The 19,963-nt window shown below is 39.2% G+C and overlaps 1 protein-coding gene across 1 annotated transcript in view; it reads right to left on the minus strand.

Moving 5' to 3' along the window:
- LOC126281975 (sorbitol dehydrogenase-like) overlaps window positions 1-19,963 on the minus strand; it is a 104,574-nt gene that overhangs the window by 26,012 nt on the left and 58,599 nt on the right. The window contains exon 5 of the mRNA XM_049981352.1: window positions 8,824-9,008. Within this exon, the coding sequence (XP_049837309.1) occupies window positions 8,824-9,008 (185 nt within the window). The remainder of the gene's footprint in view (window positions 1-8,823; window positions 9,009-19,963) is intronic.

The raw sequence follows: 19,963 nt of genomic DNA on the forward strand, positions 1-19,963 counted from the left end.
ACTGACCCCTGCTTTGGAAGCCTGTTACAATTTAGGCTAAAGGGTGAATGATGGAGGAGCAGCATATCCTTAAAAAGCTTGGTGTCTCTGGCTTATCTGGTAGTACGTTTTAAGGACCCCTTGCCAAAATTATGGCAATGACTGCATTGGTCTTTGAGTACAATTCACAGAACAGAAGCAGTTTTCTCTGCTGGATTGGTATACAAAGACACTTCACCCTACATGAAGGTCACAGTTCCTCCAGTAGTCACATTCAACAAAATCAATGAGACTGTTATGGCAACAGTTATAATTTCTGTGCATCTGGTTGGGACAGCAGTGACTAGGTGGCATTCTATGATGTGGAAGATAACGACCTCCAAATTATCTTACCTTAGTACATGCATTTGTTTGCTAAAAGTGTCGAAATGGCTCCCTACTGGGTAAAATATTCTGCAAATATCATAGGCCAACATTCGAGTTTCTGGGCAGGGACTGTTTGGGAGGAACTATACAAACACAAAATAAAGCAATTGCTAGCTGTATTTGGACATGTGGAATGTTAGAACATTAAAGACATGAGGAAAAGTTGGAAACTAAAAATTCTAAAAGTGGAAATAAAAAGGAAACAACATACATTTTAGGAAACAATAAGATTATTATGCAATTCCAAACAAATAAATATTACTTATAGGTACCAGAGAATGGAAAGTCCAAGATGGACTAACAGATGGGCTCAATGAAGAGACTGCTATACATTGAAGCTTTCAGCCAAAAGGGTCTATTCCAAAGTAAACACACACATTTATACAAGCACAACTCACACACATGGCCACTGCCTTTGGCTGCTGTGGCCAGACTACAGACTGCAACAGTGCCTGATGGTAGAAGCAATCTGGCATGAGTAGTGGGGATAAGGAGGAGGCATGGTGTGGGCAATCTACCCTTTTCATAACATTGTTGTTATCAGAAGAGAGATGAAATGATTCAAACAGGACAAGATTCCATATGTGAAGTTCCTGGCCATCCAGATGGATAATAAACTCAGGTGGCACCAGCATGTGGATAAGCTTATCAAAAAAGCTCAGATCTATCTGCTTTACAGTTAAAGCCTCTCTCATTCTGTTGACAGGCAGACAGGATTGCCAGCATAATTTGCATACTGTCACTCAATGCTGTCCTATGACATAATCATCCAAGGTATTAAAGTTAACTTCATGAAAATATTTCTTCTTCATGCAACTGGAATATTGTGTAAAGATTATAACAGAACATCTTGCAAAGCCTCTTCAGGAACTCAGAGATCCTTCACCTTTACAAGGCGATAGAAACACTCTCTAATGGTGTCAGTGGTTAATAACAAAACTGAATTTAGGGTGGATTCATTACAACAATTCCAGAAGTAAAAATAATTTTAGCATATACTCTACATTCCTATCTAGGGCGCAGAATGGAATTTTGTACTCTGGTGCAAACACCGTGGTTCATGGTGTGGGTTCCTGTAATCATGGCCTAGTTCATGGCAATGTATGAGTGGCCAAGCAAGTAGTCCCGACAGTCGGGATACCAGTTACTTTGGTATAAGGCTGGGCATCTCGAACATATTCTGAGTCATGGTCACCTTTGTGTTCATACGACAAAGACTACCAAATCCACCGGTTAGTCCCTCAGCCATTAGGGGTAAAACCCAATGGGACTCGGGGAAAGTAAGGCTAGCAACCTGCTTCCCTGGTACTTTAAATATGATGCTGGCAATAATCAGAGCAAAATGCCTCGGATCTTTGGAGGGGACGGAGGCCCACCTCCAACTGACAAACCAGGGACTCCTAAGATACAGCTTGGCAAACAAATGGTAATGAGATGGGGAGCTATTAACATCAATGGAGGCTACTCTGGGAAGAAGGTAGAGCTGGCGGAGGCTGCAAGTAAGATAGGGCTGGACATTTTAGCTGTTAGTGACATTCGGGTAAGGGGTGAGAAAGAAGAGGAAGTGGGAGAATACAAGGTCTATCTGTCAGGAGTCAAAGCAGGAATAGCACAATGGGGTGTAGGGCTTTACATCAGGAAAGAAATGGAATCCAGAGTAGTTACAATAAGGTATGTAAATGAATGATTGATGTGGATAGATTTGACAGCGTCTAGCAAGAAAATTAGGATTGTGTCAGTATATTCGCATTGTGAAGGGACAGATCAAGATAAGATGGCTAGTTTTTATGAGGCACTCAGTGATGTAGTTGTTAGAGTAAAGGACAAGGACAGTGTTCTGCTCATGAGTGATTTTAATGCCAGGATTGGAAATCATGCAGAAGGGTATGAAAAGTTTATGGGCCAATTTGGAGAGGATATGGAGGCCAACAGGAACGGGAAACAAATCTTGGATTTCTGTGTCAGTATGGGCTTAGTAATCACAAACTCCTTTTTTAAACATAAGAACATTCACCGGTACACTTGGGAAGGCAGGTGAACCAGATGTATCATTGACTATATAATAACAGATCAGGAATTCAGGAAGTCTGTGAGGGACACACATATATTCAGGGGATTCTTCGATGACACTGATCATTATTTAATCTGCAGTGAAATTGGGATTGTGAGGCCAAAAGTGCAGGAGGTCAGATGAACATGTAGGAAGATAAGAGTGGAGAAACTTCAGGATAAGGAAATCAGGCACAAGTACATAACAGCAATCTCAGAAAGGTACCAGTTAGTTGAATGTAGTCAATTACAGTAATTGGAAAAGGAATGGACAAGGTACAGGGACACAGTACTAGAAGTGGCTGAAGAATGTCTTGGAACAGTAGTGTGTAAAAGTAGGATGAAGCAAACAGCTTGGTGGAATGACACAGTCAAGGCAGCCTGTAAAAGGAAGAAGAAGGCGTAACAAAAATGGCTACATACTAGAACTCAGGTAGACAGAGAAAGTTATGTTGAAGAAAGAAACAAAGCCAAATAGATAATTGCAGCATCCAAGAAGAAATCTTGGGAAGACTTTGGAAACAGGTTGGAAACATTGGGTCAAGCTGCTGGAGTGTAATTAGCAGTCTTCGAAAGGGAGGTAAGAAGGAAATGACAAGTATCCTGTGGATGCCTTGGGCAGATGGAGGGAATATTTTGAAGAGTTGCTCAATGTAGGTTGAAAATACGATCAGTAATGATTCAGATTTCAAGGTAGAATGGGATAGGAATGACGATGGAAATAGGGTCACATTTGAGGAAGTGGAGAAAATGGTCAATAGATTGCAGTGCAATAAAGCAGCTGGGGTGGATGAAATTAAGTTGGAACTCATCAAATACAGTGGAATGTCAGGTCTTAAATGGCTACACAGGATAATTGAAATGGCCTGGGTGTTGGGACAGGTTCCATCAGACTGGACAATAGCAGTAATCACACGAATCTTTAAACATGGAAACAGAAAAGATTGTAACAACTACAGAGGTATCTCTTTAATCAGTGTTGTGGGTAAAATCTTCTCAGGTATTGTTGAAAGGAAAGTGCGAGTATTAGTTGAGGAACAATCGGATGAAAAACAGTGTCAGTTTAGGCCTCTTAGAGGTTTTCAGGACCAGATCTTTAGCTTACGGCAAATAATGGAGAAGTGTTATGAGTGGAACAGGGAATTGTATCTATGCTTCACAGATCTAGAAAAGGCATATGACCAGGTTCCTAGGAGGAAGTTATTGTCTGTTCTACGAGATTATGGAATAGGAGGCAAACTTTTGCAAGCAATTAAAGGCCTTTACATAGATAGTCAGGCAGCAGTTAGAGTTGACGGTAAATTTAGTTCATGGTTCAGAGTAGCGTCAGGGGTAAGACAAGGCTGCAATCTGTCTCCACTGTTGTTCATATTATTTATGGATCATATGTTGAAAACAATAGACTGGCTGGATGAACACAAAATAAGCAGTCTTGCATATGTGGATGACATAGTTGTGACTGCAGATTCGATAGAAAGTTTGCAGAGTAATATTTCAGAGCTAGATCAGAAATGTAAGGACTATTGTATGAAGATTAGCATCTCCAAAACGAAAGTAATTTCAGTGGGAAAGAAATATAAACGGATTGAGTGCCAAATAGGAGGAACAAAGTTAGAACAGGTGGACGGTTTCAAGTACTTAGGATGCATATTCTCACAGGATGGCAACACAGTGAAAGAACTGGAAGCGAGGTGTAGCAAAGCTAATGCAGTGAGCACTCAGCTACGATCTACTCTCTTCTGCAAGAAGGAAGTCAGCACCAAGACTAAGTTATCTGTGCACCGTTCAATCTTTCGACCAACTTTGTTGTATAGGAGCGAAAGTTGGGTGGATTCAGGTTACCTTATTAACAAGGTTGAGGTTACGGATATGAAAGTAGCTAGGATGATTGCAGGTACTAGTAGATGGGAACAATGGCAGGAGAGTGTCCACAATGAGGAAATCAAAGAAAAACTGGGAATGAATTCTATAGATGTAGCAGTCAGGGTGAACAGGCTTAGATGGTGGGGTCATGTTACACACATGGGAGAAGCAAGGTTACCCAAGAGACTCATGAGTTCAGCAGTAGAGGGTAGGAGGAGCCAGGGCAGACCAAGGAGAAGGTACCTGGATTCAGTTAAGAATGATTTTGAAGTAATAGGTTTAACATCAGAAGAGGCACTAATGTTAGCACTGAATAGGGGATCATGGAGGAATTTTATAAGGGGGTTATGCTCCAGACTGAACACTGAAAGGCATGATCAGTCTTAATTATGATGATGATTATGATGATGATGATGATGATGGTGAAAGTCCTATAACAGGTTGCTTGTAGATATCAGGCAAGAAACTTAAAATCTCCAGATATTAAAAAACAAAGTAGAACAATGCCTCATTAGCCACGCCAACAAGACATCAACACATATTGAGTTAGGGATGTAAATTCTGTACAGCTTTAATGTTTGCATTAAATACATCTTGACTCTGCCAGCATATGGACAGCTGATAGTGGTCTCCACAAAGTGAATGTTTTGTCTGAAGCATTACATAAAAACAGAAGCTGAATAATATAAGCAAAGAAGCAGTTGTTATTTTCTGTTTCTCAGAATATGCTTGCATAAAGCAGTCTCGGTGTAATGTCCATTATTATCAGTGTTGGTAGATTAGCATTAATTTGTTGTTAGTATACTTTACAGAATGTAGCCATCAATGGCTGCTTGTGCCAGTTAATGTATAACTTGACTCATTCAACATCCTAGAAACCCCTTCTTCAGGATAAAAGGTATGGGTCTGTTAATGATAGAGTAGGTGTAGTAATAATAACTAATGGGAAAATTTGCAACAGAGTAAAGGGGAATCTGCAGCTAACAGAAAACAAACTTTTGTAGGCAAATTGATTAAATATCAAACAGACTTTTTAATCTTTAATCATAATGGGAGATCAGAATGTGTGTGTGTGTGTTTGGAGATCATGGGCACTCAACAACCAGAATACAGTCATAGATGAATTTAGAGAAGACAATAATGGAGTTCAATCTTGACTAACAAACCCACATGTGTTAGTCACTGCAAACATACTTTTTGAGAACTATATGAGAATGAAGAACACATTGCCAGTATCAGGGGCCAAAAAATATCAGATCAATTATATTTTTTTAAAAGGAAAACTGAGGAACCAAACAATGGAAATTCCAGGTTGGAAAATAAACAATATTATGAAAACGGTAGACTGCTACTCATTGTAAAAATGACACATTGATTTGGAGACAGGCACAATGAAGAGATTGTTACACATTGAGCGTTTGCCCAATGCCTTTTTCAGAAAGGAAAACCCACACACATTCACACAAGCAAGCACACCTTATGCACATGTGACCACTATCTCCACCACTTCATATTATCACAGGGCGTGGACTGCTCTTCAGTGTTGAATCATGAAGTTGGATGCTTTCTGTAGCTTTTCTTTTTTACTGATAGGAAAAAGCTGTTCACAGCCAAATGTTGACACACCATAGATGTGAAACAATGGAAAGTCCATGTTTGGATAACAACAATATTATAAAAATGATAGATTGCTTTTCACAATAAAGATAACACACTGAGTTGTAGACAGGCACCATGAAAAGATGTTACAAATTGAGTTTTTTGCCAAAGCCTTCTTCTGAAAGGAGAACTCATGCACTCTCACACTAGCAACACTCTTCATGCACATATGACCACTATCTCTGGCCACTCTGGCCAGGTCAAAAACTTTCAGTCGATTTTCCAGATTACGTAGTTTCTGAAATCTTGTCGCTTGTTGGCAATCCATGAAACATGATTGGAGAATACTGTAGAAACATAAGACATTTCACAAAATTTGTGTTAGTTGTGCCAAGCTGCCTTTCAAACAAATGGTGTTCATCCACATATACATTAATTTTATTGCACACATCAATAATCTGTAAAACCTTTCTCTTGAAGAATCATATTTAAATGATTGTAATGACTTATTATGTCAATGACAGAATCTGCATCCATATGACAGAACATGGCATGAATACAGTACAATAGGACCCCTTTGCAGGTAGCCTGTCATCTACAACTGGACTGTGAGTGAGCTGTAGATGTCCACAGGTAAATGTGCTCCATGGAGCGTAATTGTACAGCCTGGTCCAGTTGATCACATTGTTGTTCATCACACGCTTGTAAACAATGAACATTACAACTTATCACAGAAATAACAGGTATCTCCAATCCTTGAACCTAAATAATATTATTGCATATAGAAGGGATGTCTAATGTGTTACACTTTTGATTTTCATTTGAATTTACTGGGGTTTCATTTTCTTCCTTCATACCTGACAAACTTTTTTGAAGATCTCTGCACCAGAATAAAGAAAGTATCAAAATCTGTATGAAAATCATTTGTCCTGATTGTGAGTGTGTACACCACAGTTCAGGTGAAATTAATTCTATAAGTAACAACTTCCATAATTTAGGAGGCTCACACAGCAGCACTTCCAGGATTTTGGGAGGTGCACTGGCCCTGGATCAAATCCACTTGTCACATTGAGGATGAGGGTCAGTGTACCAGTCAGCCTAGAGCTGATTTTTAGTCAGTTTCCCAAACACAGTTATGTGACTATCAGGCTGGTACGTAAGTTCAGTTTCATGTTTCATAAACATTTAGAAAACATTTGCTCACTTTCACATGAATAGCACTACACACAGACACAGGAAGTGCATCCCACCATCCTCAAATGAATCATGCCAAATCTGTTAATAACAACACCAACCCTGCACCAATGTGAGACAATGGTACAAGAAAAAGAACTTATTTAATTCAGGGGTGAACAGATGGTGAAAGAACTATAAAAATTCCAGTATCTTCAATGAGTGCTATGCAAGATGTATGACTGTTAAATTTACACAGTCTTTCCTTGCTCACTTCTGCTAAAATAACATTTCCTTTATCCCACCTGTTTCCCTTAAGATGATGATTACGAAGAGTGTAATTGGTATAAGTGCAGATAGGGACTGATAACAGTGTACTTAAGAAAATTAATCGTATTTACATCATTTGCAGACTAATAAATATAGGTATTACAAGTTGTACCTTTTTCTGTCAAGTATGTATGGCAAGGACAACCCATTAATGTTTATTTTCGCTTGGTAGTATGTCAGGCATTGAAGTATGGATGTGTGGATGCAAAATGGGTAGTTCATCCTGACAGGCATAGTCTTCTTAGTAGTGCAGTTATGACCATGCAGAAAACATCAGGTAATAAATTATGTGACGTGTTTGTAGGAAGATGTTCAACACAGTGAAAAAACAACTGACACACTGATGCTTGTAGATATTAAGATATAATATATAAAAATATCTGCACTTATACTCTTCACACTCTCCATAAGACAACATGGTGTGAATGTTTACAAAATAGGCATTGTTGTTTTTAAGTTAAAACACTGAGAGACACTTCCATGTGCAAAATATGCTGAACAAAAATTCTTAGTTTATCTAAGAGTTGAATCCTTTTAGTTTGTTGTCCACCTGGCATTTTACGTATAGTGGTGCATTTAGTGTATGATCATTTTTGTGTATTTGTGGTATCAGCAGGCCATGGTTTCATGTTTGAAATATTATTATATGATTTTTTGTGAGAATAAGACATAAAGTGATTGCTGTGAACTAGTTATGGGAAAATTTAAGTATCGTCTCAGAAGTGCTCAGTGTAACCAAGTAGTGTCCTTGATCTGCATACATCAAGCTGTGTGTTCTCTCATTCTGAGTTTAGTTTTATTTCCTGTAGTGCAATATACTGATGTGACCTGGTTTTTGCCATGAAGGAAAGACTTCATCAAATAGATATGTCATTAATTCCATAAAAGTTTAGTTATTCAAGGAATGGATTTCTCCACATCATCATCATCATCATCATCATCATCATTGTCATGCACTGTACAAACACTCCAGGTGCTAGAGTAACTTGTTACTTTTGCTTGTAAATTATTCACATAACTTTCCACTGCTATATTTAACATGTAAATTTCTTGTGTACAAATATGTTAACTGTCGTTGAAAATATATTAAAATTAAATTTTTAAAACTATGAATTTGTAAATACCAACAAATCAGTATAGTCATTAATAGGGAAAGAACTGGTATTTATTATTGTTCCGCTACATGTTAGGTAAAACATATTTTTGGTAATTTCTTAAACAACTTCAGGACACCAAACTTTATCACTGCTTAGTACTAAGTTCACTTCAGATAAACATTTTGTACTAACACTTAATGGAAGGTCATTACAACTAGATGCTTCAGAATTAATTTTACAGTGATCCATGGACCTTCCTCAATTTGTGCTTTTTTGTCAGTTTACCAAAAAGTATCTCCTGTAATACCTGTCATAAGCACCTTGGCTGCACCCATTGCTTTTGCCGCAATAAGTGTGACAAGACCAATAGGTCCTGTTCCTGTGATAAGAACAGTAGAACCCAATGTGACTCCAGCCCTACGACATGCCTGAACTCCTACAGAAAGTGGCTGTACGAGAGCACCTTCTTCTAATGAGACATTGTCTGGTAACCTGTAATAGAGATTAAATTAAGATTTACTGCATATGCCCTCATCAGTACCTTAAAGTTGTACTAGTATCAACAAACACACAAAAATATGTTACTTACATGTAAGGCAATATGTGAACCTTTAACCTACAAGTCTTCAAGGATCACCACATTCATTCATCCAATTTTTACACAAAGTTGTTTACTTTTAGGTATTTGAGAGTTGAGTCTAATAAAAAGCTGAGTATGAGCCACCGCTTGAGAGCAGAGAAATATTTTTTTACTCTCTTTTCATCCATGCATCCATACATCCATACATTCATTCATATATTTATTGCATTCTCTAGAACCTATTATTAAAGAGATATGGGACAAGTAAGGCATAAATTAATAGAGAAATAAATAACAGAAACTACTGTGTAGACTGTATCAACAATAAACATACATTAAACTGCTATTTGAACAAGAATAAAAAGGAAGATTGTAGATGATTATATACAAATAACAGCAAGATACTACAGTACTACAAAAAGGCACATTTTTAGTTATGTTATTTAGAAGATGTTTTATCTGCTGGTTCTTGTTTAGTGTGTGCGTAAGACTTGTACACCTAACAAAATAATACACAAAGTATTTAATTGTACAAAATTACTTTTTATATCCAACTACACAAATATATGTTTCCAAACATAAGATAACCTGACACTGAAAGTCATTCCAAAAATAAATTTTATATCAACAGTAACATCCACTACAGTCAATTGCTGGATCAATTGGTCTCACAGGGCATCACCAACCTCCTATAGCACAGAGCACCTGGAATTTAAGGAAATATAAACTTTATTTGATGTCCAGCTTCTGTGCAGACTGCAATGAAGACAGTATGGCTACTGGCTGATGAAAAGGAGGAGGGGGTGGGGTGGTAACCACAGCTAAGATCTGCATGAGCATCTTTGGTCTTGGTGAGGTGTATGGTGTCAGTGTGGTCTGTTGTAATGATTAAGGTGGGAATCACACTGACTCTATAGAGCCATTTTGCAACATCTTCAGGGAGTGGCCTCCTCATCACAACATCAGAAAATGGCCAGTGTGTGGTGGTTGAAGCAGCAATATAATGATCTCCTTGTGAGGTATGACTTGAGTATGGTCATCCAAGGCTTTGTGAATGAAAATGACATGTCAGATCTTGACTATATGATTTTGGAATTGATGCACTAACTGAGGCACAGAGGAGAAATAGTCTGCTGGAACGCATAATGGGTCCTCAAACACCATTCCTTCTAGTGATGCTCCAATTTCCAGCTTTTAGGTACAAGAAGGCCTAAAAGGACCCAGGGAAGGGCCTCCACCCACTTCTCACAGTGGCAGATGAGAACTTTATTTAAGGTCTGATGCCCTCTTTCTACCATCCCATTACTGGTGGGATGGTAATTTGTTATATGATGATGCTAGGAGCCACATAACTTGAACAATTCTTGGCCTAAAACAAATCTGAATTGCCAGCAGTAATCATTAGTGACTTGGAGAAGGCAACTAAATTATGCTATTGCAACAATTTTGCTGTTCTCTCAGAAGAAACGATTGTGATTGGTGTAGCTTATGTCCATCAATTACATCTGTCTGACATTGTGAAAAGGTACTTGTAGCCATCTGAAGATAGAAGGTGGTCTATGAGATCAATAAAGGCATGGGGCAAACTCACTGGAGAGCCTTTAAAGTGCCCAATGTTAGCATGTACATATCATCCCATTTTGCATCACTGGCTTTGAATACATGAAAAAGTCCATGCACAAGCATATTTTTAATCAGTGGCTACACAAAATGGTTGGCTAGTAACTTGATAGTTGTGTTTTCTCCTGGGTGTGACAGATTGAAACACTGTTGAATGCAGCTTTGCAATGTTTTGGGGAGATGTAGGGTCTTGGCCACTGGGAGTTGGTTGAGTCACAGTCCTGTGGAAGGGATGGTCAACAAATGCTGTAGTTGTGAATCTGCAGTCTGAGTGGTGGCAATTCTTTATAGTTCATGGAATATGATAAACCACAGATGCAAAAAAAGTAATCAGTAATGATGTTATCTGTTCCTTTATATGGTGAACATCCATAATAAATAACAAATTCTAAATGTCTGAATTGGTGAGGGGAACATTTGTCACTGGTGTTCTGGAAGGGAGAAACTACTGGTTTGTAGTCAGTGTAAATTGCCACAGGTGAGCTACAGTTTGCAGGCAAAAATATTTAACAGCTTCACAAATAGTGGGTAGAGATGAGATGACTAATATTTGTTAGTAATTTTCCTCACCCATCCATCCCCTTCCCTCTTCCCATTCCAGCATTACACAGCCCTCATTCCACCATCACATCAAGTCTTTTTACTTCTCCTTTTTTCTGCTAACTCTGCCCCTTCCCAACACCTCCCCCCTTCCCACAGTTTACCCTTCTGACTGCATATAGCTACCCTACCCTCTCTCCACCTCATCCCTGCACACTCCCCAGCAGCACTTCACTGTCCCCCACTCCTACCCTACTATACCTCCCCCTCCCACTACAGTCTCCTCCTTACCCTTACTAAGTCCCCACTCCCATTATGCACCAGTGCTGCTGCTCACTGTGTGACTTCAGTTGCCTGAGACTGCAATCATGTGTGTATGTGTTGCATTTGTATGAGTGTGCTTGTATGTCTGTTGTCTACTTTTGACGAAGGCCTTGCTGGCTGAAAGCTTATGTGTAACAGTCTTCTTTTTGTTGTGCCTATCTGTGACTCCACATCTCCTCTATATGGTGAGTAGCAACTTTCGTTTTCATAATATTTTTACATTGTTTAGAAGAGTATACAGGAGTGATCTTACATTTGTAGGAGTCTTCTTGTGTTTAGAGATGAAGCTTTGGCTATTGAGGCAACATGTAGGTTTCTTATGAAGAATTTGGAAAGGCATTGCTCAGCAAACAGTACTTGCTTTCCAACGGGCTTGAGATTTCCATATGTGCTAAAACTCTTGATACAGTTTGGACATTGCTTGAACAATCACACGACATGGCCTCACATGGCACTACTGCAAGAGATATGTGAGAAACTGTGAACCAGCCACTACAACAGTCTATTGCTTGATTAAAATTTGACAATTTTGGAAAACACTGGCATTGGTTCATAATAAACATTCTCATAAATGTATGGATGCCATATGCAAACATTAATGCCACTTTTCAAGTAAAGATGACATTCAAAAACAGAAATGTTGTCCTTCAAAAAATCTTACTTGATTTGGAAACCAGACTAACAATATACTTGGTTATGATAGACTGTAAAGATTTACTAAGTCGATTATAAATGAGAAATTTAGTCACTTTTCACAATTTAGCAAACCAGGTAAAAATGTTACCAGCTTTTAATCAGCTTTAGAACATGATGGTGACATTCAGTTGAAATGAGAAGGAAAATTAATACAGAATGAAATATTTAACAAAGGCAATAAATTGTATGAAACTGACTTTAATTGCTACTACAAAAATAAATTACAGAGGGAACACCCTTCATGGAGATAGTACCAACATACACCACTAGATTGTGGGATGAGCAAAAGTTCAAGAATGGAATTGAATCATAATTTTGAGTCTGCTATGTATGTGTTAGTTGGTGTTATTTCAGCTGGCCTCTGTGGCCGAGCTGTTCTAGGCGCTTCAGTCCCGAACTGCACTGCTGCTATGGTCGCAGGATTGAATCATGCCTCAGGCATGGACGTGTGTGATTTCCACAGGTTAGTTAGGTTTAAGTGGTTCTAAGTCTAGGGGACTCATGACCTCAGTCCCATTGCGCTTAGAGTCATTTGAACCATTTTGTGTTGTTTCATATGACTAACACACTAGAAGATATTGCACTCTGTTTTTCACAGTTGCTCAAGCTTAGTACTACAGAAGGTTTAGAGGGAGAACTGTGACACTAGCTTGGTTGAGAGTTAGGATGGTGGTGGTGAGGGAAGCAAGAAGCAAATTTAATTGTGTTGCCAACCATGGGAACCAACACCATGTACTTTGACTTTTTATAAATGTCTACCACTTTTAAACTGCAGTTTGCCTGAATCCATTTGTATATGGAATTGAATTGACTTTAAAACTGGACAAACACCTGTTGGTAGTATTCATTTATGCAGAAGATAGTAAAAGTTTAGAGAGGGGAAAGTGACATATTTATGTGTTTCTTGCTGCATTGTTTTCATCACCATGATGAATGAAGGGAATGAAAGGGAAAGTGTTAGCTGCTGGTTCTACTACAGCCAATGACAGAGCAGTAGACATTTAATATGGTTGAAGCAAGAGACGTTGTAACACTCTCATGTCAGTATAGAAGTGAAATCCGATATCTATTCAGAAAAGAAACAGCTGTGTTCTGAGCTTTGACCATAACAACAACCTCAGAAATAGCAATATACACACACCAAAAAAAGTTTCATATCACCTTGGTTCCTAGAGTTCCGGAACCTGTACAGAAAATTGGAACAGAGATCAACATAAACAACATTTCTGCCCTTTTTATTGCTCATGAAAATCATACATTGCATATTGTTCCACCATATAGCAAGTCCTTCAGAGGTGGTGGTCCAGATTTCTGTGCACACCAGTACCTATAAAACCCAGCAGCACATCCTCTTGCATTGAAGCATACCTGTATTCATTATGGCATACTATCCACAAGTTCATCAAGGCAATGTTGGTCCTGATTGTCCCATTCCTCAACAGGTGATTGGCATAGGTTTCTCAAAGTGGTTAGTGGGTCACATCATTCATAAATAGCCCTTTTCAATCTATCCTAGGCATGTTTGATAGGGTTCATGTCTAGAAAACATGCTGGCCACCCTGGTCAAGTGATGTTGTTATCCTGAAGGAAGTCATTCACAAGATGGGCATGATGGGGGTGCAAATTGTCCATGAAGACCAATGCCTTGCCAATAAGCTGCTGATATGGTTGCACTGCTGGTCAGAGGATGGCATTCATATATGGTACAGCCGTTACGGCACCTTACATGACAACTAGCAGTGTACGTCAGCCCCACATAATGCCATCCCAAAACAGAAAGGGAACCTTCACCTTGCTGTCCTTGCTGAACGATGTGTCTAAGGCATTCAGCATGACTGGGTTGCCTCCAAACATGTCTCCAATGTAATTGCATAGGCTTCCGCACCCAGAGTTAGTCGACATAAAAGTTTTCTGGGTTTTCTACCACATCATACTGTAAAAACTACTGCTGCTATAGAAAAGCCAACGTTTCGCCACGATTGCAGCGGCCTTCTTCTGGGCCTAATGGTGCATTCTAGCTATGCAGTGTCCTTTATATTTTGTTGTTAGTGTTCTCTGCACATGCCATTACATCATGATTTTAAAAAGGTAGTTAGTTTATTGGTCACTTAAGGAAGAAGGAGAGGGATCTTTATTTTAAATAGGTTATTGTGGTGGAGGGAGAACGTGACCTTTATTGTCCATTCACTCTTGTGTTATGTACCTTGATTGGTGGCCACAATCGAATGAGAAGTTTCCTGCTGTTTACCAACTGCTGGATGTCGGCCACACGGTGGCAGTTACTCGCCGGTAGTGCTCGTGCCTCATGTTGACAGTGTGGTCTGTTGGGCTCTGATTGCTGGCAGCCAAGATGGGGAAGCCTGAGTCTATCCTCCCTGTTCATGTTGTTCGGGTGTTTAAGTATTTCACAGGCCTCTCTGATTTTGCGTTTCGTCATAATTGGCTGCTTGGCCAACACACACGCTTTGCTGAATTTTATTTCTTTTCCGCAGTGATGGTGATGTTCTGCCACTGTGAATTTGTTGTCTTGCCCTAGACGAATATAATTCTCGTCCTCCCAAATGCGCATTGCTATTGGCCTACCAGTCTCGCCCATGTATGTCTCTCCACATTCGCATTCCACCTTGTAAATGCCTACAGTGTGTAATGCATCCACCTTGTCCTTGGTGGAGCCTAGCATGTCCTGGATCCTACAACCACTATAGAAGACAGGCTGCACCCCAATGCAACGAAGGTGTTTGCCTATTCGTTCAGTAACGTTTTTCACATAGGGTAAGTGTACTGTTGGCTGCAGTTTGTCTATTTCCTGCTTATCTTTCTTGCTTGTGTTCGTCATCAAGGCTGTGTTTATTGACTTACGGCTGTAGCCATTGGCTAAAAATGTTGTGCATAACCTTTTGAGCTCAGGTGTGATGTTTTGAGCATCACTTAGGTGCTGCGCACGGATTGCCAAAGAGCGGATGACAGAGTTCTTCCGTGCTGGGTGGTGGTAGGATTGGGCATGCAGATACCTGTCAGTATGTGTAGGCTTATGATATACTCTGTGCCCCGTGTGCCCTTCGTTCTCCTGTACACTTTGACGTCTACGGAGTTCCTGTCTCTCTGTATCTCCTCCATGTTCAAACAACATCGCTTTGGTTCACTGCGAGGCTCCTGGACACTTCACTTGTTGAGAGCCCTTCCTGGTACAAAGTAACAATGGGGATGCCATCGAACTGTTGTATTGACCGTCTAGGCATGGTTGAACTACAGACAACATGAGCTGTGTACCTCCTTCCTGGTGGAATGACTGGAACTGATCAGCTGTCGGACCCCCTCCATCCAATAGGTTCTGCTCATGCATGGTTGTTTACATCTTTGGGTGGGTTTAGTGATGTCTCTTCTGAACACTCAAAGCAACTGTGAATGTGAGACAATATTCACAGTCAACATCTATCTTCAGGAGTTCTGGGAGCCTGGGTGATGCAAAACTTTTTTGATGTGTGTATTTGAAAGAAACAGCCATATATTTATCACAACGGAGATATAAATTTCACAACCATGCTATAAGGATGATGATGATGATGATGATGATGATGACAATTTTAGGATGACTATGAAGATGATTACAAGTAGTGATACCACAGACTACAGGGGTATAAAGCAAAAAAGCTAGAAAAGAATGTTTTGAAAATTAATGTAAACCATTTCTTTTCTTTAATTTTATTTATTATCAAGATTTATTTTATTTATTATCACCAAATAGACAATCTACAACTGGGATAAGTTTGGAATAGGTACTGCGAACGGCTGAAAGCAAGGGGAAACTACGGCTGTAATTTTTCCTGAGGGCACGCAGATTTACTGTATGGTTAAATGATGATGGCGTCCTCTTGGGTAAAATATTCAGGAGGTAAAATAGTCCCCCATTCAGATCTCTGGGTGGGGACTACTCAAAAGGATGTCATTATCAGGAGAAAGAAAACTGGCATTCTACGGATCGGAGTGTGGAATGTCAGATCCCTTAATCGGGCAGGTAGGTTAGAAAATTTAAAAAGGGAAATGGATAGGTTAAAGTTAGATATAGTGGGAATTAGTGAAGTTCAGTGGCAGGAGGAACAAGACTTCTGGTCAGGTGAATACAGGGTTATAAACACAAAATCAAATAGGGGTAATGTAGGAGTAGGTTGAATAATGAATAGGAAAATAGGAATAAGGGTAAGGTACTACAAACAGCATAGTGAATGCATTATTGTGGCCAAGATAGATACAAAGCCCATGCCTACCACAGTAGTACAAGTTTATATGCCAACTAGCTCTGCAGATGACGAAGAAATGTATGATGAAATAAAAGAAATTATTCAGATAGTGAAGGGAGCTGAAAATTTAATAGTCATGGGTGACTGGAATTCGTCAGTAGGAAAAGGGAGAGAAGGAAACATAGTAGGTGAATATGGATTGGGGGTAAGAAAAGAAAGAGGAAGCCGCCTGGTAGAATTTTTCACAGAGCGTAACTTAATCATAGCCAACACTTGGTTCAAGATCGTAAAACAAGGTTGTATGCATGGAAGAACCCTGGAGATATTAAAAGGTTTCAGATAGATTATATAATGGTGAGACAGAGATTTAGGAACCAGGTTTTAAACTGTAAGACATTTCCAGGGGCAGATGTGGATTCTGACCACAATCTATTGGTTATGAACTGTAGATTAAAACTGAAGAAACTGCAAAAAGATGGGAATTTAAAGAGATGGGACCTGGATAAACTGACTAAACCAGAGGTTGTACAGAGTTTCAGGGAGAGCACAAGGGGACAATTGACAGGAATGGGGGAAAGAAATACAGTAGAAGAAGAATGGGTAGCTCTGAGGGAAGAAGTAGTGAAGGCAGCAGAAGATCAAGTAGGTAAAAAGACTAGGGCTAGTAGAAATCCTTGGGTAACAGAAGAAATATTGAATTTAATTGATGAAATGAGAAAATATAAAAATGCAGTAAATGAAGCAGGCAAAAAGGAATACAAATGTCTCAAAAATAAGATCGACAGGAATTGCAAAATGGCTAAGCAGGGATGGCTAGAGGACAAATGTAAGGATGCAGAGGCTTATCTCACTAGGAGTAAGATAGATACTGCCTACAGGAAAATTAAAGAGACCTTTGGAAAAAAGAGAGCCACCTGTATGAATATCAAGAGCTCAGATGGAAACCCAGTTCTAAGCAAAGAAGGGAAAGCAGAAAGGTCGAAGGCGTATATAGAGGGTCTATACAAGGACGATATACTTGAGGACAATATTATGGAAATGGAAGAGGATGTAGATGAAGATGAAATGGGAGATATGATACTGCGTGAATAGTTTGACAGAGCACTGAAAGACCTGAGTCGAAATAAGACCCCGGGAGTAGACAACATTCCATTAGAACTACTGACATTCTTGGGAGAGCCAGTCCTGACAAAACTCTACCATCTGGTGAGCAAGATGTATGAGACAGGCGAAATACCCTCAGACTTCAGGAAGAATATAATAATTCCAATCCCAAAGAGAGCAGGTATTAACAGATGTGAAAATTACCAAACTATCAGTTTAGTAAGTCACGGCTCCAAAATACTGACACGAATTCTTTACAGACGAATGGAAAAACTAGTAGAAGCTGACCTCGGGGAAGATCAGGTTGGATTCCATAGAAATATTGGAACACGTGAGGCAATACTGACCTTACGACTTGTCTTAGAAGCTAGATTAAGCAAAGGCAAACCTATGTTCCTAGCATTTGTAGACTTACAGAAAGCTTTTGACAATGTTGACTGGAATACTTTCTTTCAAATTCTGAAGGTGGCAGGGGTAAAATACAGGGAGCGAAAAGCTATTTACAATTTGTACAGAAACCAGATGGCAGTTATAAGAGTCGAGGGGCATGGAAGGGAAGCAGTGGTTGGGAAGGGAGTGAGTAGGATTGTAGCCTCTCCCCGATGTTGCTCAATGTGTATATTGAGCAAGCAGTAAAGGAAACAAAAGAACAATTTGGAGTAGGTATTAAAATCCATGGAGAAGAAATAAAAACCATAAGGTTCGCCGATGACATTGTAATTCTGTCAGAGACAGCGAAGGACTTGGAAGAGCAGTTGAACAGAATGGATGGTGTCTTGAAAGGTGGATATAAGATGAACATCAACAAAAGCAAAACAAGGATTATGGAATGTAGTTGAATTAAGTCAGGTGATGCTGAGGGAATTAGATTAGGAAATGAGACACTTAAAGTAGTAAAGGAGTTCCGCTATTTGGGGAGCAAAATAACTGATGATGGTCAAAGTAGAGAGGATATAAAATGTAGACTGGCAATGGCAAGGAAAGCATTTCTGAAGAAGAGAAATTTGTTAACATCGAGTATAGATTTAAGTGTCAGGAAGTCTTGTCTGAAAGTATTTGTATGGAGTGTAGCCATATTTGGAAGTGAAACATGGACAATAAATAGTTTGGACAAGAAGAGAATAGAAGCTTTCGAAATGTGGTGCTACAGAAGAATGCTGAAGATTAGATGGGTAGATCACATAACTAATGATGTGGTATTGAATAGGATTGGGGAGAAGAGAAGTTTGTGGCACCACTTGACTAGAAGAAGGGATCGGTTGGTAGGACATGTTCTGAGGCATCAAGGGATCACAAATTTAGTATTGGAGGGCAGCGTGGAGGGTAAAAATCATATAGCGAGAACAAGGGATGAATACACTAGGCAGATTCAGAAGGATGTAGGTTGCAGTAGGTACAGGGAGATGAAGAAGCTTGCACAGGATAGGGTAGCATGGAGAGCTGCATCAAACCAGTCTCAGGACTGAAGACCACAACAACAGATATAATGTTAACTTTTTGGTAGGTCCTTTATGTCAATAAAAACAGTTTATAATTTCAATTGCTCAGAATACATTAAAAATAATATTTTATCAAGAAGCATGTTAAAAAAAAATGGGGATCATCTTATATTCAGACTCGTCTTGTAATAGGGTAAATATGGTACTTCCTTCTTTTGCAACTCATACCTAATCATAAATTTATTTTCTTTATTGATAAATAATATAATGTAGAAGATTTTTAAAGAATTATCTGCAAGATGTTCAGTTACCTGCTGAACTCAGTGTTATTGCTTACTTTTGCAGAAAAAGACAGTTGTTTCATTTCAGCTATACTGACTCAGGGCTTAAATTTGTGGAAAAACTGGGAGTGAATTTATGTCTTTGACTTCCCTCTGACAACCATGCCTCCATCCTTGCTACCCTCCCTGTTTTCCTTTCCCTGTTGACTCATAACCTGGGTTGTGAGTAACTAAATCCACTTTCCCTTCTTCCCTTTCTTTCCCCTCTCTCCTCCCTGATGAAGGAACATTTATTCCGAAAGCTAGGAACTTAAATTTTCGGTTGTTTTTTGTGTTTCTATCAGCTGTACTGAGCTGAGGTAAGTACTAGCGAGCCCCTCTATTTCTTTGTTTGAAATTATGTATATTAAGTTAATGTCAATACAACAAAAAATAGATTGCTAAACACTGAACAATGTTCACCAAATCAAGAAAAAATATATCTACATAAACAAAAATTATTGCTAAAATGGTAGCCAAATGAAGCAAAATCATTATCGTACAAAGAAAGAGGTTCATTAAGCAGGTCATAAAGACTGTGTAACATGCAATAACCAGTCAGGACCATGTATATTCTGAAATTTAC

The sequence above is a fragment of the Schistocerca gregaria genome, chromosome 7 (assembly GCF_023897955.1).
Source record: "Schistocerca gregaria isolate iqSchGreg1 chromosome 7, iqSchGreg1.2, whole genome shotgun sequence".
Taxonomy (NCBI): Eukaryota; Metazoa; Arthropoda; class Insecta; order Orthoptera; family Acrididae; genus Schistocerca; species Schistocerca gregaria.